Source organism: Cebidichthys violaceus, unplaced genomic scaffold (genome assembly GCF_023349555.1).
Source record: "Cebidichthys violaceus isolate CVI_PGR_0920_01 unplaced genomic scaffold, fCebVio1.0.p SCAF_15, whole genome shotgun sequence".
In the NCBI taxonomy this organism is placed as follows: Eukaryota; Metazoa; Chordata; class Actinopteri; order Perciformes; family Stichaeidae; genus Cebidichthys; species Cebidichthys violaceus.
Window position 1 is genome coordinate 9839687 of NW_027176318.1, and position 23838 is coordinate 9863524.

Genomic DNA, 23838 nt, shown 5'->3' on the forward strand with positions numbered 1-23838 from the left:
AGCATCACTGCTGTGCTACACCTGGCTTGCTTTGTAATATTAGGCCACTTTAAAAAAGGGATAAGATACATCTTTGTAAGTGAGGAGGGACTGCTACATCAAAGCTGGGAGAAGGAAATGAAGGAGAAGGGGGTTGATAAATAAATAAATATATGCTGTAAATGTACATTTCTTGTTCTTCTTCCATTGTGACTAATTCCACAGTGATCTGGGAAGTCCGCAAACAAATGTGATTATGTTATTTTAGCACCCTAGCCTTACCATTCAGTGCTTTAGTGTATATGAAACAGTGTATCGGGCATGTGTGTGGGTACATGCATCTGTGTGTCTCATAGTCTGGTCTGAGCCTCTGGGATATAGATCTCGATACTGTCTGCGCTCTCGGTAGCAGAGCTCTGCCGAACAGACGCGGCACGTTTGGCAGCTAGCAGGCGTTTGCGAGCCTCCAGACGCTGGCGCTCAGAGCTCTCCAGCGAGCGGTCCCTAGCCAGGGGAGCGTGGTGGCCCTTCAGGGGCTTCTTTGGCACAGGAGGGGGCATCCTTCTCTCCTGGACAGGAATAACAAAGTCTTAATGAGAAACCACTGAGTCCTCATGTCAAGCTGCAGCTAAACACAGTAAGGAGCAACACAACTGCAGCCAGCTTGCGTAAGGGTTAGAAAGAGCAGTGTAGCTTTTGTCGGCATAATGTGCATGCAACTTTGACTGAGGTTATGGTTCACAGTGGCAGCCATTCGTGTGGGGTAAGAGAGCGCGGCGGTGGCCATTGTCTGAGGTAAAAGTGACCATTGGAGACGGACAGGCCCCAACGGTGCATGGCAGGAAGTGTAGCTTCTCAAAAGCAGCTCACTGTCGACAACAAGACAGAACAAACACAAATACAAGTGGTGACGTCAGGCAGGCAACGTGACCGTATGCAACACATATCTGCATGCTACAACAAAGCTTAGCTGTCAACCATTCAGACTTACAATGTTAAGTATACAGCGAAGACAGCAGATAACATGCGGGTTAGTAAAGCATTCCAAAACAAAATTGAGATTAGATGGATTTGATATTGGCAATGTGTGTATGCACCTGAATTTCTGGTGGGGTCAGAGGTTTCCAGTTGTTGGCTTTGAGTTGGTGGAGTTCATCAAACTTCAGGCTAATGTTCTCGATAGACAGCTGGAGCATGTCCCAGTAACCTGCCAGGTCCTGGGAGATGGGCCGTGGGTGTGCATTTGGGTTCTGACACACAAAAATTTAATATAAACAAAAATGTCCGCATGAACACACATATACAACCACATAATGTGCATATGCATATCACACATTTTTGGAAAGATGCTGTTGCTATCTGTCGACTCAGTTTTACCAAAACTGCACAAATCACAGATTTGGCTTTCAAGTGACTGAAATGCATATTTGACATATCAATCTTTAATCCGTCAAGTTATCATCTTTTATTCAATGCTGTCCACTGCTTCATAAACAATATAAATATAGACATATTCCAGTTCAGAAATTGTATTTATCTTATTGTTATAATGGGTACATTATGCATCACAGGTACTTAAAACATTCAGACATACAAATAGTTATTCAATAAAAAGCTTTTGGCATCTTCAATACCGATAGATAAACTAGTCACTCATTTTTTGTATGTGGAAGACAGTAAGGGTGTGCAGATGCACACTCTACACTAGTTGCATAGTAAATGAGCTCTGGTCTGTCCTGTCAGGATGATTTGTGCAGGATGATGTCAGTGTTGTGGGGGGAGGGCTGGGGAAGCATGCAGTGGATGAGGTGACACATACCAGATTCTCTTCACACAGCTCCCGGAACTGCTGGAACTTCTGGGACATCAGCAGCTGGGCACTCCCCACTGCACTGCGGATCTTCCCCAGGACTGCAGAAAGACACAGACGCACATGCATGGATGCGCGCACGCACACGCACACACACGCACACACACACACACACGCACACACACACACGCACACACACACACACACACACACAGAATTCACAATGCAATTACTCACAGTACCGCATACTGCAGGCATGTTGCAGCACTAGCAGAGAGGCTGCATTTGTGATGCAACAGAAAAAGGATACGCTAGAATCCTCTTTTATCTGTGCCTCTCAGAAACATTAATCATTTAGGGAAGTGAAATAATTCCTAAAATGCACTGAAATTCAAAATCACATGTAAAAATAGCAATCCTACATAAATACACAATTCAAAATGCCATATTTACAGCACATAATGAAAGCCTTCATTGATGTTGTGTATCAAAAACAAGCATATAGTCCAAAAAAAAAATATTATTACAGTATATTTCTCTCACAGTGCCTGTTTAGCAGACTGATATATGAGATAAACAAGATTGTACTGCATAACCTGACACCGATGTCAGTCCTATTGACTCACATATCCCTGTGGAGAGGAACTGTCAGTGCATACATTAGTGTACTTGAAGAAAAATGGGATGAGAAACTGAGAGGGGGAGTAACGAATCTGCACTACAATGTGTTCTACTCCTTCATGTGTGTGTGTGTGTGTGTGTGTGTGTGTGTGTGTGTGTGTGTGTGTGTGTGTGTACACATGGTAGAGTGGGATCTGGGAAAACATAACCTTGAGACAGGCTCCCTGTCTGTGAGAGAATATCTTGCCTGGAACCATAAGAGCACACTAGCTGCATAAACAATGACATTTTCGGTAAGACATGAAATCAGCTGTGCAGTACGGTCAGGTATAAATACAGTGCCTACTGCCTGAGGCTTGTTTGCTCAGTCTGGTATGTGCATGTAAGTGTATATGCATAAAACATATTTAGACGTGTGTATGCTGACATGCTCTGCAGTGTGCATATTTTTGTTACATCAAGATCAAATAATAGTTGCCTGGAGGAGCAGGGGAGAGAAACCCCTTCACTGTGTTTGTGGGAGAGTTCATTATACAGTGTGTCTAAAGGACAGATGTGCGGCTGGGGCCAGCAGCGGCCTATTGATAAGTATGCACGGTATGTCTGTGGAGGCCAGAGGGCCTGAGACAGGAACAAGCAGCTATTGTGGTCCAATATCATGAATATCAGCACCCTCCAAAACATAAGAGAGGATGAGAAATAGACCTGATATCAGTCTTATCATCTTGGCATTTAAAGCTTTATGAGTCAACTCACTCTCATCGGGCAGCTCATTCTCCATCTCGTCCTGCTCCATCTGTCGACACCAGCCCTCCATACGCTCCATCTCAGCCTGCAGCAACTTGAGGAACCAGCGGCCGTCACGGGGGCACACCGACCGGCCGACAGCCTCCAGAGCCTCCCCCTCTGGCTCTGGCACGCTGTCCATCCATGGGTCTGGAGGGGGCAGGATCGAAGGGTCGAACTCCACCTCCCCGAAGTCGTCAGCGGCACAAGCGTGGTAGTGGTTCCCCGAGCCCTGGATGCTGACAGTGGAGGAGGCAGCGTCGCGGGAAAGCTGGCGTGGCATGGTGGCACAGTGACGCGGTGGCACCTCTGGGGCGTCTGTGGGGTCGTCGAGGTCAGCCTGCACCGCTGTGGTTACACTGTTGGAGCGGGTCATCCTGCGGTAACTAGGACAGAAAGCAGAGACCCACTTGATTTTATGTGATTGATTGCACACAAATCGTAGAGTAACACCACATTAGCGTCTCCTTTTGGCAGTAATTATGATACATTGTTTACACACAGTTCTTGCAGGTGATCCCGGTATGAAAAATTGAAATTATCACTGCAATTTCATCACTGATAGCGATGAATAGCTTTTGTAGTGTGGAACGTCTTTTGTGTGTGTGTTTTGACACCTGGCTCATTCAGAAGCAACAGAGTATGCAGTCGTTCGTGGCACCACAAGCCCTGCTCTGGTGCAAACGACACACACACACACACACACACACACACACACACACACACACACACCTGGGAACCTTCCCTACAGCTGTGTGTGCCATGTCGTATTTGGCTCAGAGGCTTTGTGCCGCTGTCGGACAGACTTTGCAAAGTCCCTCCACACTACGTGCAACAGCAGACACACACACACACACACACACACACACACACACACACACACACACACATATGTGCAAAGATCAAATCAACACACACAGACATTATGCTATGTTCTATAGAGCAGCTCGCCACCCCAGTAATGAATGGAACACCAACATTACACCTCAAATTGGTACATGACTCAAAGCATATCTTTTATTAACACATACAAAACCGTGCCAGCGCGCAAACAAGAGATACACTTGGATAAGCAGACATAAGGGCCCGCACGGACAGGGGCTTAGAACAAATAAAGAGCGAATAAAAGCGGAAGAGTACACATTTGAAGTCATCACCTATGTCGTCATGCTAACTTTAAAATTCTGGTATACCAAACATTCCTCATCTGACTGTTACCTGCATGTGTAAGTTTACATATTTTACTATTTTGTTGTCAATAAACAGGAAATTAGTAAGAAGTAACAACTTTGCCAAGCCAGAAAAAAAAGATGGACTTGCCAGCCTGAAAGCTGTGCTCTGATCCAAACATGCCCACAATCTTCTCACACATGAACCTCAGCTTGACCTGCCTGCAGCACGACACACACAAACCCACACTCCTCCTCGAAGCTACCCATTCATCTCCAACCTCCCCTTTTCTCATTCATCTCTCTTCTTCCGTGAACAGAAAAAGAGAGAGCAAGAATAAGGGAGTGACTTCGGCTAGATCAAACAGAGTGTGTGTGTGTGTGTGTGTGCTTTATGTGTACATGCAAGCAGCCCGTGAGTGTGAGTGTGTGTGAAGAGCAGTTAAAGAGTAACTCCTCCGAGCAGGTGTTCAGTTCTAATGACCTCAGCCAGCTTTCTATCAGCCTACTAACAACTTCCTGCAGGGGCCGAGACGGGCAAGGCCAAACACAGCCCAGACAGAAAGACAGACGTATCAATAGACAGGAGGCAAAAGAACAAGGAAGTGCATTTAAAGAGAGAAAAGCCAATGTGAGAGAGAACACTGTAAAATGTCAGGAAGGTCTGTAACAGGACATAAAAATGCTGAAAGTCCACATTCTCATCACATTCATGTGGTGAACATGCCGGCAAGTTGTAAATCACAACATAGGTGGAGTCTGTGCATTCCTCATGCTCGTAACCTCTAGGTTTTTCTTTCAAACTGTATTAATTTTCCTCTCATCTGCACAGAACATGGTTGATACCACGAACATGAGGAAATACTAAAGCCTCTATAAACAAAAACAGCCTGATGTTTTATTTGGATAAAGAAGTGCCGAAACAAGCTGAGAGAGAGATATGTTGGATGACAGAAAACACATTTTTGACATTTAAGATTGCATATGAGAGGCTCCTTCTTTGTTTGTCTTATGCCTGTAAAGACAAACCTCCAGTGAGTTAGGACAAAAATAAGAAGACAGGGAGGTCTAGCTGTCCCTTCCTTTGACTTTGGCATATGGTTTAGTCATAGGACCCTGAGTAAAGCCCCACTTCCCCTGTGACCACAAAGCCATTTGGTGATCACCAATCCCAGACCCTGAATTTACATGGCCCAAAAAAATAATCGGGATCACATTTGTATATCACAGTATATTTGTTGTATGTTTGCGATCATATACTAGCAGTTTTTAAAAATGTATTTTATATATACAGAAAAAAAACATTGAGTTAAAAGTATACTTTTATACATAACATACGATACATAAATAGATTTGTTTTAATCTCCCAACATTTCACAATGGAAAAAGGTCTGTGTAAAGATAAGCATGTTGTGTTTATCTCTTTAACAGCTCTCTCCCACTCTCTCTCACTTAATCCTAGTTCAAACAGCTAGGTGAGGTTATGACCTGCGACTGCTGCATATAAAGACTATCTCTCTCTATCTCTCTCTAACACACACACACACACACACACACACACACACACACACACACACACACACACACACACACACACACACACACACACACACACACACAGACAGACACAAATAAGGCAGTTTGAGCACTGGAGCGAGTCTGTAGGAGTTTGGCACTCTCGCTGTCTGGGAATCTAATGTAGGGGGCAGCATGCCCAGACCTCCCAGGTACACACACGCACATGCATGGACCAACACACACACACACACACACACACACAGATGCAAGCAAAACAGGTAAACAATCAAAACATGCACTAACAAAAATACCCTCCACCTATACTTCAAACATTAACCAGCACAAGCTGCAGTGCTGCGTAACATCCAAGCCTCCGCAGACTACAAGGTGTCTGGGTGAGTTAATATTTGGCTTGGCAACTCTGGAAACTCGGAGCTTGGTCACTCAGCTGAGACCTCCCCTTTCAGAAAGCCCCTCACATTCCCTGACACTGTGTAAGTATGTGTGTGTGTGTGTGTGTGTGTTTTAAAGTGCTGGACTCAGCCCTCACTGTGACCTTTGAATCAAGGTGATGTCTCTTTGAATTCCCGAAGCATGCATTGGCCCCAGCAGGAAACCAGTACCGTGGCTAAGTTTGTCACTTTCCCTCAACAAACAGAAGGTCACCGCTTTGACAGCTTAAACGAAAGCAGACGAAGAAACCAAATAAAACGCCTGCGTGTCCCACCAGAGGCCTCGATAAGCCTAATGTGCAATGTGAGCTAATGAAACAGCATGCACACGAGGCTGCTCCTCCTCAGACTGGGAACATGTTGCAGAATGAGAGAATGCAGCTAACAGCACAGCAGTCTCTCAGTGCTCTCAGATCTAAACAAACCCAATAAAGCCTCCTCCCTTTTTCTCTCTCCCTCCCTCCCACACATGCGCAAAAACACACACAGCCTCAAAGTAGCCTGAATCACAATGACTGGATCAACAGATGGCTGTCAACTCACCCCCTCCACCTTCCCAGCTCCCTGCACCACATCCTCTGGCCCAGCTGTCACTTTTGGGCCCCTGGCTGAGGGGGCTCTGACGCCAACCTCCCCTGAACAGGGGACAGCTGCTGCAGGAAAGCCAGGGGAGGGGGGCGAAAGCTTTGCAGAACACTACAAACTTCTCCCCTGTCTCCACAGGTCCTCTTCCTGCTCATGCCATCTCTTCCTCATCCCTCCCATCAGACTAATCAAATCTTATTACAACCTCCTTCTCTTTCTCTCTTTACTCACCATCGCTCATCCTCCACCTGAATTCCTATCGACTGGAATTTAGACTGCTCCTCCGTCGGCCCTTCTTCCTCTGGGTCCACCTAAGAGGAGGGGAGAAACTGTCAAACTGCAAAGACAGAGTTTTTCTTTAGAACTTAAACAGGCTCGTCCACAAACCTGGATCCCTATGGAGAGGCACTTGCGGAGCGCTTCCCTCTGTGCCTTGCTGTCTGTGGAGACGTGCGCGACGGCAGAGGTGGTGGCGGTGGCAGTGATGGTGATTGTGCTGTTGGTCACGTGCTGGCTGGCCGGGCCGTGCACCTGAGCGTTAGCCGCCTCTATGGCTGCTGTCAGGGCCTTCATGCTGTCAATGCTCTCCGTGGAGTTGGACAGGCCCGGCTGGGAGCTGATGCCGGTCCGCGGGCCGGAGCCCCCGTCCATGTAGGCGTCCTGAGCGGACTCGGTGCTGCTCTGTGCTGTGATGGATATGAAGGGTTTGGACGGGGTGGTCCGTGGTGGGACCGGGGGAGGCGTCTTCTTGTAGGTGGTGATGCATGATGACACTGCAGGGAGGAGACAGAGAAAGATGAAAAGTATGAATAAAAAAAGTAAAAAAATCGGTTAAATAAAAGATAAGTTTAAATATTTTACACAGGAAGTTCAGTTCACTCATCAAGGGGAGTATAAGAGGAGGAGAAGGAGAATAGAGCTTGTGTAGATTTTCTTCTGTGGCTCTGGAGGAAGCGGTCTAAATTGTGAAAAAAAATAACCCAAATGATGTCATAGTGACATCATCAGGGTTATCTCAGATTGGACTTGAAACTTAACATTTCTAACTGAAACCTGCATTACAAACTAGGGATGTGGAGTAAGAAAGAGGCATTTAGGAGGCAGGGTTGAGTCGCGTTATAAGAAATTTAGGATAAAGTGTTTTTAAAATTAGACCCATTCTAGAGACTAAAAGTCAGGATATCTTACCTGCTGCAATTTCAACTAGTTTTGTTTTTAAATTTGTCTCTTTTGAGTTCCCCAACTTTTTGGAAGTGCAATTACTAAATCATTGAAATACACCTTTAATGATCCATATTGGTGATTTGGATTGGTGCAGAAGCAAACAATGACAATAAAGAAAATCCTAATCTAAATACGTAATGATTTGAAGCATATTGAACATAATAACCAGCAACAACATGGCAGAAATGTATGAGTAGAAATTGGTAAATGAAAGTATCAAAATACAGCATCCATATTATAACATATTGTAATTCTGGAAATTCTGAAATATAGATGAATCACTGCCCGAGAGGAAAAAGACCCTGATAGTTTACCACAAGGTCTTAGGTCCCTGTGTTGAGTCAAAATGGACAGTAGATTAGGGGCAACTTTAACAAATCAGAGCCTCATCAAGTAATAGGATTACTATGTCAGCCACTTGACCCACTGATCTAAATGGTTAAGCCTTCTACGCAGTTACTGTCCACATCCAGAACAAATTGATGGTGCAGAGAATAGCCCTGCGTGCTTGTTTACCTTGCTGTTGTTTGCACGCATAATTGCACAGAAGTTGAATTTAATTTCTGATAAATCACAGGAGTTAAATCATATTGTAGAAGACAGCTAGAGAGCTTAGTGCACTCCAAAGGCTTTACATTAGATCCAAGCAAATAGATATTAAAAAGCATCATAGTGCTGCTCAGTTACACTCTCCCTCTCAGGTTACAGCTAAAGGTTCTGCGCAGACAATGGAGCCTCTCACACGCTGACTCAGGAGTCTGGGTATAGAAACATGGCAACAGACAGAAAACACAGACAGTCTAAAGAAAGATAAAAAAAGCCACCTCCTAACTGCATTATGCCTTGGAATCTCCTACCTGGCTGGGTGCTATCATCAAAACTAGGTCTCTCTCTCTTTCTCTCTCTCTTTTTCTCTCTCTCTCTCTCTCTCTGCTCTGCTCTGCTGCGAAACTAGGACACCGGGTTTCCTGGATCCCTTTTTAATCCCTACAAAAGACAAACATCCTACCATGGAGAGATCGTTGCTCTGTGTGCGGCAGACAACTGTTGCCAACCACACCCAGCACGAGCAGCCATGTCTTAAACTATTAGAGCGGGATGTTGTTTGCTTTGCGTCTTGCCATCTCACTGACAGCTACAGAGGGGCCCTGAACATATTGGAGGTGAACAGAGGGCTGACTTCATCTTCTTGGTTTGTCAGAGTCATCCACCGCTCTCCACCCACCCTCCTCCTCCTGCCTCGCCAGCAGTGATTGGATGATCCCAGACGAGATTTTTGTCAGGTTTTGACAAGCTGGAAAGTCCTCAGACAGGGTGAATACCGCGTTGAGATGAGATCAGGGTTACTTAAATGAGTGCCTTTGATGGTGGGGTAGGAAACCACACGAAAGACAAAAGGAGATGACTTACTGTATTTCCTTCTCCAGCTAAACGTCATATACGTTTTGGGAGATACTGTGACTGCCACAGACATACTTAGGCGGGATCATCCGAGCATGTCGCGATATGCAGCGCTGTCTCGTCTTTTCACAGATGTCGAGGGAATATGATCGACATCCCGGGCTAAGCTTCAGAAAGGTCACCGAGTACAGACCCACAAGAGAACAAAAAAAAAACACACATGCACTGACACAGAGGGAGACGGGGCGAGGTCCTGCCCCTATCAGGCGTGGAGGTTCAAAGGATAGAATGTCAGCCCCTTTCAGAGCTTCTATCCCCTGAAGTCATCTAAAAGTCACACTTGTGTGTGTGTGTGCGTGTTTGCGTGTGTGTGCGCGCTCCTATCAGGCCCAGAGAAGGGTTAAAGAACAGAGGGTTTTCATCCGCTCAATAAAGCGCCGTATGAAACAGGAGACGACACGCCAAGTCCCACCTAGCTGTCACTGCGAGAGCCAGGCACGCCGAGAATGACAGGGGGGTTTGAATGCCAAGACAGGTTAAGTAAACAAACTCGGGAGTCGGAACATGCCCACACACAAGTGTATGCGCACACTGGCCTACAGACATGCACACATAGGCACGGAGGCACACAAATAACATTGACACAACCCAGCTTAACGTTTCAACCTCTCCACATCAAGGGAGACCACAGGTTTCCTGCCACTGATATGCGCTCCATTCATCAGGAGCTGTTGTCAACAGTGACTTGGCCCGTGCCTGTGACTTGGATGTAAATGTGTGTAAAGATGTGTCATCAGACATTTAGCAAAATGAATGGATTTTAGTTCCTTTGTCAGAAAAACTTAAAAGAAACAAAGTGAATTTAATTCCCTGCCTGTCTGTCAATAGTGAGAGGAAAGCTGACCAAAACAACTGTCCTGATAAAACAGGAGCCAAGTTTCCAGTTGCCACAGAAATGATAAGAAAACAGTTTGATCCTCTTGCAGCCATGAACGCATTAGACAGCTACACAGCACTGGACCTCCCACGCACACAGACAGTCAAGGACAAAGTGAAGTAGAAATGTGACGCAGGATTCCACCAGACCCTCAAGAAGGAATGTGGAAAACTCTCTACGGCAACCGCAAACACACACTGACGAGCACACAAAAACGTTTTTTCTGTCAAGCCATAATATCGGGTTAGTGGAGCTTTGATCACAGAAAAAGAAAGACATCATTCATGCATCTTGTGAAATGAGAACAACTTCCTCACTCAATGGAATTGTGGAATTTCATCTGTTCCCTCACAGAGGTAGCTGCAGCCTGCTGCGAGCATTGTCATCCCAAAGAGAAGAGTTTGTGAATGACAAAACTCTAGTGGCTCTCTGCCAAATCCTTCTTTTGACAAATACTTCAAAAGTCCCATGCCGACAAGTTGGTGTGAATAGCAGTTCTTCTTGGCAGAGCACTCCCCCACCTCTGGGCTTCATAATATCAAAGAATGCCTCTTCCCTCCCCTGAGACAAAGCAAAGGCTGCATTCATTTTGCTTGCCTTCAGAACAAAAGCAGATCTGCTAGCCACCTCCTTTTGGCTCTGCTGATCACTGTGTCCCGTGTCCGCATAGGTGTTTCCTTTATTTAATCATCATCTTCATGATACTGGACAGATTGAAGGCAGGCAGCTGCACTGTAATCTCCAATCTGTATATCTGTGTGATAGGCCACTTCAAAGAGCAGACGGTTTGGTTTAGGAGGTTAGCTAACAGGAACGGGCTCCCCCGCGCGGGGGCCAAGGGCAAATCCACCACCGTCCAAACAAATACAAAGGCCCGGAAAGGGGGCGGTCAGTATGGGGGAACATTGACAGCTGAGCCCAGCTGCACTGTGTTTGGGATGAGGGTCTGCCAGAGGGGAGATGGCTGAGAGTAGTGAAGAGGAGCCGGACAAGACTGAGGAGGAGGAGGAGGAGGAAGAGGAGGAGGAACGAGGGTAAATCAGAGAGTTGCTGCCTGCCTCCGTCTGTTCGCTCTCTGTCCATTTGTCCGTCTCCCTCTCTCTATCTATCTCTCTGTCGCACCCGCATAGAGAACCAGCTGGAGTCCTTTGTGATGGCGTCACCATGGCGACACATAGCAACAACGAAGTTTGCCGGGAGGCTTGGCGTTTTACCAGCAGCGAGCGGAGGGGAGCTTCTGTTGGCCATTTGTTTACCTTGACAGGGTACACTACACTGCAGCTGCACTGACACCCACCTAAGCACCAAGCCAACAAGAAAAACACAGCAGGAGTAATGGGTCGCAGCTAGCGTAAATTAAAAACCAAATAAACACCAGGATAACAGCATAGAGAGGACCACTGGGTGCCACTGTGTTGCAAATGAATATCCAATAATGCTTCTGGACCAGAAGCGGCAGCTTTGTGCAGCTGAGTACTTAACTCTACCGACCAGTTTGTCTTGGATCGTTGTCAAAAAAAAAAAAAGAAGCTTGTCACTGGATTTCCAGGGCAGTGTCAAGCGATTACAATAAACTGAAAGGTTCACACAGGTTGACATTACACTGCTGTTGTGAACAACAATGCAGAAACACAAGGCACACTTTAAATGACTCAACGTGATCTCCGGTAGGCTCCTATGAGTAACTGTAAAAAAAGAACAAAAAAGCCTTGAGTTTCAAAGTGTTGTGTTAAACTAACACAGGTTTGTTGCTCATCACTTATCATATGCTGATCAGCAAAAACTGCAGAGACACAGCAAACCCTGTACACAGCGTATACAATGGTGCATAAAAAGTCTGCTGACAGCCTTCTGAGTCACCTGAAAGTCTCCCAGAGACCCGCATGTCAGTCTACGCCTCTCAGCCACCACAGGTCAGAGGTCACCAGAGAGGGTTTCTGCTCTCCAGATGCCTGAACTCTCTCAGACACAATAGCTCACTGTGTGCGCCTGTGTGTTTGTGTATGCGCATGAGGGGAAGGTGGCAGTCTACGAGTGCCTTTTAAAGAAGTATATTTAGCATGTGTGAGTGGCTTTTGGTGAGGGAATTCTCAGTGCAAATGGTACCAGTGTTGTAAACATCCTGCACTACTGCAGCTTTCAAGTTGTTTTTTCTTTCTTTCTTGAGTTAAACATAAGCACGCATAGCCTATCAGCAAGAAACATTTGTGAAATATGCCTCCGGTGTCCTCAGACCAACAGTGCTATCAACAAAGCCGTGTGCTCAGTGTGCCCTTTTTGACAGAAACCCGTGTCAACAGTGGGTAACTGCTCTGGCAGGCTCGAGTCTCCTGAATCACTAGATAAGAGTGTGTTTACAACTGTCAGCCAACGCTAAATCTGGCAGGCAGCTATTCACTGTTAGGCAATAGATTCACTTCACTTAACCCACTTTCCTGAGCCTCGTGTTCATAGAAGGCCTGGTTACCTGCATTCCTCTTTTTATGGCCCGGAGTTCTCCCTGCAATGTCAATCAGTGACAGACAGGGAGAGACATGCTGAGAGCTAACACAAAAAAAACAAAAAATAATAAAATAAAAAAAGCTAGAGTTGACTTTCAAAACACACTTGTTACTGATCACGTTTATTCAAGATCCATACTGGCTTGAAGATGCAGTGTTTTGAAGTTAAACAATGTGGGGGAAGTGACATCACTAACTGATTGTTTTATACCCCTCTAGAATCTCCAAATAACTGACAATTACTCTAACAGTAGTGTAATCGTCAACACTGTAAATAGCAACTAGATGACATTTGTTATACTGTCAGGTATAATCATCTTGGATTTTGTTTAAATATGTAATCCCTGAATTGCTCCATGTACAGTACTGAAGCGCGTGAGCTAATCTCCTGAAGACTTTTCTTACATGGTGGCAGTTTTGTCATTAAACCTGTTCTGTGACTGCTCCAGGCCTTTTCCAGTGTTCTCCTTTACTTCTTGGCAAGGGCTTTACTCTGACTAGTGCACAACCACGTGAAGAGACACATTAGTCTTTTGTTTCTGTCCAAAAGATCTGCCCGCAGGGGGTTAAAAGAGAGAGCGTAGTCACTCGACGTAAGAAGAGAGGGTGAGAGATAAAGAAAGAACAATAGAGAGAGAAAAGGATGACAAAGAGAAAAGGGGATAGGACAGAAGATAAGTTCGCCGTGCTGTTTCCTTCACTTCCTGTACATTCCAGCTGCTTTGCGGGGCATGAACCTGAGCCTTAGCTCCAGCGCTAAAGCTAACACACCCATACATCTCACGCATGCTTTCACTGCACTCATTTCCCACAGCATTGCTCACCGACTGACTGAGACTTTAAGAGTAGACTGTGCGGAGTGACACATCGCATGCGCCAGCAATGACAGCATGGGCAACTGCAACAAGCCATGGCATACCTATAAACAGAATCATGTTGCTGGGGGAGATCAGTTAGTCATTTAATTAAACTTGGCTTTGTGATTGAGCGGTGACTACGTCTACATAAATCTTGTTAATGTCAAGAACACAGAGATAAAGATAGAGTGAAAGAAGAAGAGAGGACAGAGTCTTAATGGTGGCATTTTGTGTTGCTAAGTGGATAATACAGCCCACTTAGGCACAGTGTCTGACACACTAAAAATACCCACAACAACACAGCAATGTTGCCACCACACTGTCTCCAAGTGCTAAACACAGCTCCCTAATAAAACATGACAGACAGTCCACAAGAACTGAAAGTCTGTGAAGCTACGGCCGAGTACAGGAAAGCATAAGCAGGCCTGGGGAGTAGAGGACTCTGGGAGAAAATAGCAAACACACAGCCAGACAGTGAAAAAGACAAGGGGCTGACACACACACACACACACACACACACACACACACACACACACACACACACACGCAGGAATCAGTCTTAAGTGAGAGGGCTGAAACACAATGCCGATGTCATGTCATTACATGAAGGATCACTGCTTGCTGCAGCTGCTATTTACATATAAATGCAACAGAATGTGGTCAAAAGTTCACTTCTTCTTTCCATGGTTTGCATGCAACAAGCACTCTGGGGATTAACTCCAAGAGGCAAGGAGGCCAGAACTTGATTCATAAAATGACTAGGCACAAAAAGTAACAGGAAAGCTTGGCTGACGGTTTTTACAAGCGATTGAGTTTACTCTTCCAGGAATGCCGTGAAACATTAGCGTTGGGTGTTGTTTCACAGTCCTGGGTTTTTTCTTTCCCCCCTCGCATTCCTTCCTCCATTCGCCCTGTTTGACGTTCTTTGTCCTGACCACTTGCACATGGAGGGGAAAGGAGACACTGGCGGGCTTAATCCACCGCCAGAGGCATGCTAAAGCCATCTGGGCCCAAAACCAAATTCTGCGTCTCCTATATGAGAGGAGGAACGGGGCAGGCGGAGGAGGATGGATGGAGAGAGGGAGATGGAAAGTTAAGAGAGAGAAAGAGGAACATTTAAGAAAAAAAAGAGGGGGAGCGAGAAAAGGTAGGAGGAACAAGAGGGGCTATGGGGGGATTTGGAACAAGAACCAGGCTACACTGACGCATACTATCTTTTGTGGTTTCCAGTCCTGACCCTCTGACCCTATACATCCTGTTGAAGGGGTGGAGGGGGGCGGAGAGAAAGACAAGATGGCAGCTATAGGCACTGGCTGCATGTGTGTGCAGCTGTGTGTCCAAAGTAGCGAGCAATGGAGACGACGTGTATCAGGGTAAATATGAATATCAGACGAGATGCTACAGAGCTCTATCTTTCTCTCAGGTGTGATTTTTCACACCCCTCTTCCCTCTCTTCCTACTTGTTTACATCCACTCCCTGCAGAATCTTATGGGGGAGGAACAATAGTCTCTCCAACATTCCCACTCTCCTGCCGAGAGCACTCGTTTGTCTCCTGCATTCCTTTCCCCATTCATCTCTTTCTCTCTCTCCCCTCCTGGATAGAAAAAAAAAAAACTTTACACGGGGGAGGGGGTCTGAGAGTGTGTCTTAAAAGCCTCTGAGTGGAGTCAGTACCCCTTGAACACAACCTCCCCCTCCTCCCTTTCCTCCCCGTTTTACTTGGGTAGTGAAGCAGCAAAGCTCAAAGAAAGGGAGGAGAAAGAGGAGATGCATTCTTTCTCTCCCTCTTGCTGTCTCTCAGTGTGTACCGGGGGTGAGCTGTGGCTTATTTTTAATGACTGGTTAAAAAAATAAAAAAAGTGGGAGGGTTGGGTCTCTTCCCCGCCGGCCGCTTACACACAGGCTCAGTCACTCAGACACACACACACACACACACACACACACACACACACACTCACATTACTGTAGCTGAGTCTGGGACTTTCACAGAGAAGTCTTTAATTTGCGCTGGGGCTTGGCCTCCCACACTGCAGAGCCCAAACCACCCACTTACAGCCATGCACCATTCCTAAGAGTTACTTCAACATACTCCCTATCCTGCTGAACAGTGAAAGCAACATGAACCACACAATTTAGCTGTCAAGTCAAAAAAAACGTTCAGCGTTCTGTCAAGAGAGCAGGGCAAAAAGCATGTTTCGTCTTTATGCCTCCTTGGAAGATATTTAACTCCTGTATCCTAACCCCTCTTCTGTTTCTCATTCACCCTGGTGGTTTGAGTTTGCGGGCCCTGCCTTGCCCAGCTTTAGCATGCAGGAGCCATGAGGATCATCCACAATAAACACTGAGGAAATCCTTTCGGGGCTTTGCTTTTCCTTTGCTCCTTCTGATGCCAAAACATAGACAGGAAGAGCGAAAAAAGGGAGGAGGGGGGACAGCCCCTACCTGACAGAGCAGCCCCCGTCCACCCGATCAGACATGCCAAATGTGCCGTTTACATCTCGATACTCCTTAAAGTAGAACTACAGATTCCTTCTGTTTAGCAGGAAGCTGGTGTATGTGTTCTTTCTGCAGAGTGGCGAACAGCAGGGGTCCAATGCCGCAGACATTCTTTGTATTTGTCGTAGCCCTGTCAGTTCCTCCCTGCGCCCCCTCTCTTCTGCCTTTTTTTTAAACCCAGAGCAGGAGCAGAGGAATGAATGACATTCTCTTCCTGTGTCAAAAGACATCCAAACGCCACTCTTCCTCCCTAAATAGCTATAATCAAAGCATTCCAGGCCATAACACACTGGGACCAATTAAGTCGTAAGTAAACATGAACACCTAACAGCCACCAACAAAAGCTTTAAGCAGTTACATCCTATTGACTTCTATTCTGCTTTAGAGCATGTCCAGGCAGGAAATCACTGTTGATTCAAGTCGTGGATATGCACAGTGATTTATACTATATAAATAGAGCACTTTCTGCACAGATATTCAACAAATCCCTACAGGTGCAAATCATCTGCACAGGATACTTACAATGACATTGCACCAGAGCGTCATGTTACGCATTATTTGGGCCATACTCAACACAGATTACACAAATCTGACTGGAGAAATAGTAGCTGAGGTTATGATGACACCTAGTGAAAGATGTTGTATTGCAAGTCAAGAATGTTCTCTTTTCCCTGCTTACACCTTGATCACAGTAATATTATTTACTTCAAAATAAATGTGACGTCAGACACACTAGAATTAAATGATTAAATTCAGCTTAAATGACACGCTTACACGCTGGAATAACAGGTAGTAAATCCACAGATGTCAACACTTTTTAACTAAATTCAATCCATCTGCATTTGTTTATCAGGTGACTAACACCCTAAAACTCGACATTGAGTTGTATAAAAGAGATGCTGAGTGTTTTTGCCTCGTGTCAATGAAAGAGCACCAGCGCAAGTTCCCACTGGCTCGCATTCTCAGACTGCCGTGACAGGATGAAGTAATTACTGAGTGGCTGACACACCAGCATGGTTGGGATTTATCTCCTCCAGGAAGAGAGATAGCCAAATCACAGTTTACCCACATCGAGCTTCCCGGTTCGGGCTTGATCCCGCAGCTGCAAACAGAGAAGCCATACACGGACACTTTGACAGTCACATGCGTGCACACACGCTCAGAAGCTCCAATCGAGGTACGGATGCCTGCCACAACCGTCTTCCTCCTTTTCTTTGCTCCACATGTATGCAGTGCGTGCGCTAGTGTGTCACCACATGCCTCGACCGGGCTCTTGTTTCCTGTCAAACACACCTACTTGTACCATCAAAGCATGCGGGATGACAGCATTATGCAGGTGTGTGTGTGTGTGTGTGTGTGTGTGTGTGTGTGTGTGTGTGAGGGAACAAGAGAGAGAATTGGAGAGACAGATGACACCAGAGTACTGTTTAATTTACATCCCCTCTTTGAATAATAATTCCACCTTAGAGGATGGCAGCTTTGATCCACTGACACACAGGTGCATTTCACACATGCAGCGGCATACGCTGCTAAGGCAGGGCTTTATCTGTCCCTGTAATTAACGCCAGAGTACGAAGACCTATCTGTGTGTGTGTGTGTGTGTGTGTGTGTGTGTGTGTGTGTGTGTGTGTGTGTGTGAGACTGAGGAGCAGGCATGGCAGGAGGGATTGATGGAGCTCAAAGAAACATTCCTCCTCAATGAACAACGTTTGATCTCCACGTCTCTCAGGCACATATACATCAAGCAAAGCATGAACGTCAGTCATGATTCACATCTCATTTCCTCCATTTCTCTAAAAGTGTCACTGGAACTTGAGACACACTGTAAGTCTAAAATAACATCTTACAGCAATACCACAAGATGAAACTTGTGAGTTGCCCCATTTACTGAGACCCACTGCTGTGGTGAGAGACATCAGAAGGCACGCTTGGCATATTTGAAAACTGGGGATGATGCACCCTCTACTGGGGATAAACCTAAATTGAAAGAAAATCAAAAAATGACTTATTTTAATGCAAATATTAAAGAGAATACTGAACAAATGTCAAACATTGAGTGTTATTTCACTACCAAACTGGAGTTTCTTTTCATTTTGTATTGTTCTTTTTACAAGGAATGTTTGTCTAGCTTTCTAGATATTTGAAATAATTAATATAATGTTATAATGATCATTTATTTTGGTTTTGTAAAATGGAAAATATTTCATATTTACTTATATGTGTTTTGATTTTGATGGTTGAAGTGTGCCTTGCAATCTCATGTCTCTGAGCATTGAATCAGATATATAAACAACAACAAATTGGCACACCTGTCATTTTCCTCTTATTTAATTTACTAATTTTATGAATCAGGTCAGGACTTTTTTTAAGCTAACGAGATTTCAGCAATTTAATTTTGCACTTGCCTTTGTTTCTTAAATACTTTATTAATATTCTTGATACGTTGCGGTTTTAGTTAAAGTTTAGGTAAAAACATTGAATGCGATATTCAATATTCATGAGCCAGGAGACGAAAATGTGTTGGTAATTAAGGACGGGATCAGCAACCACTGAGGCTCCAGTGCTTCATAGCTTAGCATGTAACAGTTTTAATTAACAACCTTATTTTCACCTGACCTCTTTATCTTTGTTCTTCTAACTGTTCTACTTTTTAATGTGGATTACTAGAAATCTGGAGTTAACTTTGCCCACAGCACAGAGGAATTAAGAGGCTGATGAAAGAGTGAAGTTGAAAGATTATAAAGTGAGTAAAGAAAAAGTAAGCGAGCGAGAGAAAACACCGGAGTACCCTGGAGCCAGGGAGACTGTGTTTATGAGCAGCCTGTCATCACATCTCCATTCAAAGTTACTGTAAATGTGGACACCTCATACCTTCACCGGATGACTGAACTAAAAGCGTCTGCCTTTCCCTTGGCAAGTACTTCCTACGCTTTAACATGATAATTGCTTCTTAAAAAGAGAGGAAGGGGCACCCGTTAACAGTGAGAGTTGCTGGGAAAATATGACCGGACAAGTGACAGCACATTATCGAGAAAGTGGGGGAGAGACTTGTGGGAGTGGGCTTTAGCAAGACTGTCTCCCTCAAGTAAAGGTGAGAGAAAGAGACAGAGAGAATGAATGTTGCAAATAGATAGAAGGGAAATATTGCAAGCAGTGACTGACTCTTTTAGTCCTTATAGGATACAACAAACCTGAGACACCTGGAAATACTTTACAAAGTGCTCTCCACCGCACTAAACCACTCCAAACTCATAACTAAGCTATAAGCTCTTTGATAAAGTTGTAACTTATCCATCCAACGTTTCAGACCATTCATCATGACCCGCTGTAATTAGTACATATATTTAGCTTCCACATAAAAGAGCACCAGCAACGTAATATGATCACTGGTAATACTTAGACGTTAATGCATCTGTTCAGGTGGCTGCTTGGTTTCTCTCAATTTGTCGTTTTTCCACTTTGCTTTTTGTAGAAATGAAACAAACAGAGACATAATGTCTTAATTCGTGAGCGTTAGAGGTGCTGGTAGGCAGATGTTTCTTAACATTTGGACAGAGCCAAGCTAGCTGTTTTAACCAGTTCCCTGTGTTTATGCTGAGCTGACCGTCTCTTGGCTGCAGCTTCATATATAACGATCAGATCAATAAACGTATTTCCCAAAATGTCAAAACTATTCCTTTAAACTTAGATTACATCAATTATTTGGTCCAGAAACCACAAATGCAGCACACCTGCTTTTTCCACAGAAGAAAGTCTAGCCTGAAGGTAAAGCGTTACTAAACATATTCCCCTTTGTACCGAAATAGTTAAATCAAGCAGCCACTCTGCTCTTTAACACAACCTTGCCTGCTGGGAAAAGACATTCCTGAAACCATTTACAGCATTATCATTTTAAATGCCAATACTTTTAAACACTTCAAAATATGACTGTGCAACTGTGCCCTTGAGACTACGTTTTTCTCAGGATGAATTTTTGAGCCATGGGTTGGACCAATTTGTGAATGAAACTGAGGGAAACTAATGATCCCTCAGGGTGAAATAGCTTCAGCAAAGACTGAATGTTTTCATCAATACAGCTGAGAAAAAAAAAATGTCTGAGCTCAAACCATAACGTAAAGTAAGTAAGCAAATATAATGATTAAAATAAGAAAAGCAAAACTTGCATTGGTTTTATTTACAGCTTGATAATTAAGTGCAAATAAGGCCTTCCTGGATGAATGTGTCAACAGCTGAGCTTTCCCTAATTTACATGATACAAACATTATCCCACATTGCTGTGGCCCGCTTGGATCACCAGACACATGTGTCTGTGTGTGTGTCCACGGCATGTTGTGCTCCGGATGGCCTCCTCCGAAAATAGAAAGCGGAAAGCTGGTAGGTGAGCGGGCAGGCGGCATGGGGTGCGTCAGTGGCGAGAATAGCGTGTGCATGACTCACTGAAACACAGATGGTCGGTTGGAGACATGGGGCAACAGACTGTTCATCTGTCACACAGTAGGGTGTTAGGGGCTCTCCATCTACCCTAGCAGCATTCAAACTGGTAAGTGGCACCAGTGATCTCTTTTCCCATAAGGCCTGTGGGGCTCAGCATCTCTAGCCCCCGACTCCGCCCCCTTCCGACCTAAATAACTAGACCCTGCAGAGGCATGTGCTGTAATGCTGTGCCAGGAGTTGCTCTGTATGATGCAGGCCACACCTGTCGTCCTCCCATCAGAGATAGGATACCAAAATAGACCGGGAGCTGAAAGTTCAACATTTCCTGGGTACCACGAGTGGAGGGGGAAGCAAACAGCATAGGTTATTGATAAAATTATATCAGATTTGGAGGGAAAGCCAGCTGCAGAGGGCCTGAGAGCTGAACATGTATCAACAGAGGTGGCACAAGTTTGTCAGTCGAGTGTGTACAAATCCACAGAGGGAAAATATATTGTTTTACGTAGTTTATAGTTTAAGTTTGATTAATAAGCAATTTAAAAAATCCGACCAGTTTATAATTAGTTTAGAAATATCATGATCAAACTCTAAGAATTATTTTTTTTGTAGTCCATATGGCGTTGATTATAATTTAAAGTCCTGTGATTGGCTTGTTCTATTTTTATTCTCATTTAATATGAACAACTTCGTCCATTTCCATGTGAAGCATGAATAAGCAGAAAGAAGCACGGGATGGGCGCCGACACCTTCAGTGTCAAGCGATGGAGCGTAAATACACGACTTCCTGTTACTGCTTTCAAAGTAAAGGCCAATGACGCATTTTCATTGGTAGCATATAGCCTTTTATTTTTTGCTGACCTGACGTCGCGAAGTTAACTTCCATTGTTGCTATCCTAAAAATGAACTTCTCTTTATTTTAACATGAAGTGCTACAATACCAATGGGTTTTGCATGGCGCCCGGCAGCATTTCATGTTGCCATCTTGCTGTTGTATATGCTCGCTACCTGTTGTCGCCTTCCCTTTATTTTGAAGGCTGCATTAAACTCAACTTCCTGGCCCCGACTGGCCTGACGCAGCTCGCCCATCGGTCATGTATCGCTCTTCAAACAACAGAGAAACACAGCAGCGGCGTTTACTCACAAAGGCGGATCCAGTAATCACGCACGCCGAGCAGCGCGCTGTACAGACACTGAAGTAACGACATGAAAGCTGCGGATCCGCAACACTGAGCCGGGATGAGATGTCAGGAGGAGTCCTCTCTCCCTCTTTTCCTTCTTCACTCTGACGATATTGGATCTTATGTCAGGATGTGGACGCGCCTTGAACGCACCCCCCCCCGCCCCACACAAACACTTTACAGCTCACCCAGCACTGGGTGGGACAGTCCCGTCCACAGTCATCCAGAAAACGTCACTACATAACTTTCTCTACTTTTAACATCGTATTTAACCTGATATTCCAATAGAGACGTAGGGCTTTTTATGGGATATTAAATTGGACCACTGTAAAATGTATCATTAAAGAAATAATTTAGTATGAACTGAATAAGAATTCACTTTTTATTAGTTGTTCCAGTATACTTATTTGTATTGCAGCAGCTCAACAAATCACTATACTCAAGGAAAACTGAAATACAGGAACATTTTAATAAACACTTTAGAGATGCTTTTAATCCAAACAAAAAGGACAAAATGTCCCTCCATAGCTTGGCTGAGCAGAACACCAAAGAAATGTTACAAAATGATCCATTTCATTTATGAGTATTATTTTTTTCACAGGTGTATGATTACAAGATATTAAGTCTGACACACATCAGAACTACGGCCGTTTAAAACCCCCACATATGGAGTGTACATGTATTTCAACTGTAAACTCTTTCATATCATCAAACCTACCAGATTTCTTCAAATATTACACAGAGTTCATGACCCCAGTACTCCAAATGGTGTCTCAATGTATTGTCTGATATATAGTCAGTACTGCCAATGATAAATAAATCTCACTTTTCCAAATTTTAAGTACTTTCATTTCATATTTTGTGTATCTCTTTGCATTTTGGCTGATGCTGCACTATACATCCTTTTCAAGTCGAGGTACTTCTGGAACTCACCCAGTGAACCAATCTAATTAAAAAAAAATAATAAATGATGTTTAAAACTACACTATGATATACTTTGTCTTTCTAATTCTCAGTACATTAAATACAGCTGGAGGGATTGTGACATTTACCTAAGACCCATACACACAAAACTTTCATGCCAAACAGAAGACGTGAGTGTAAAGTCTGCCCCCTTGTGGTTTAGTAAAGCATGGTGCAGTTGAGCATTTTCACACGTAGGGGGCAAGGATTTAGTGAAGGGTCGCCCCTGGTTAGTTCATACAATGCTTATATTTAAGAATAACATTGATGATGGGGTTATGATCTTCTTGTGGATTTAGATCTGTGTCTAATCCTTTTGTATCTTATGTTCAACTTTGTGAACAGCACATGAGCAGATAGATCACTTGGATACGTAAATGAATAACTTGATCACACAGGCGTGGGGATCGTTTGCCTTCCTGACCTTGCTCTGAACTCATCGCTCTCTGTTCACAGACACAACAGGCAAGCAGATGGCCAAATCCACAGTAACTCACTGCAGCAGCATGGAGCAAAGATCAGTGTTCTCAGGACCTAATGCTGCCACAGGGGCCTTCACCTGAAATCCTCCTCAAACCCACTTTGAGAGGGGACCCTTTCAAAACACATAAGTAACCCTTGAGCACCAATTTTCTTCGCTTTTTATAACATGCGAGTCATCCTGACATATGAAAAACAAATTTCAGGCTTGCTCTTGGAAATTTGCGTGGGCTGGTGAAGGTGTGAGGGGAGATCTGGACGAATGCTAGATCTCATCTTGATTCCACCAGACTTTAGCAGTCCGTCTCCCTGCCACTTATATTTAGCACACTGGGAAATCCAAAGATACTTATTCTCACAAGCTCTCTCAGAACAGAACTCTTGGGAAAGTGCCAGTGATGGCAGCGATTGTTGTTAATTGGGTCAGGCTGTCTAGTAGTTTTACA

At 44.6% G+C, this 23838-nt stretch overlaps 1 protein-coding gene across 6 annotated transcripts in view; it reads right to left on the reverse strand.

Annotated features, from left to right (window-relative positions):
* dlgap1b (discs, large (Drosophila) homolog-associated protein 1b) overlaps window positions 1-23838 on the reverse strand; it is an 81111-nt gene that overhangs the window by 2135 nt on the left and 55138 nt on the right. For 5 of the 6 annotated variants that reach the window (XM_068709911.1, XM_068709912.1, XM_068709908.1 and 2 more), the window contains 6 exons: window positions 7308-7693; window positions 7152-7231; window positions 3167-3582; window positions 1799-1890; window positions 1077-1229; window positions 1-548 (listed from right to left, as the gene is read on the reverse strand). The exon at window positions 1-548 is cut by the window's left edge and continues 2135 nt beyond it. In XM_068709911.1, coding sequence (XP_068566012.1) covers window positions 330-548; window positions 1077-1229; window positions 1799-1890; window positions 3167-3582; window positions 7152-7231; window positions 7308-7693 — 1346 coding nt within the window. In that variant the 3' untranslated portion in view covers window positions 1-329. The other variant, XM_068709913.1, reaches the window with a different exon arrangement.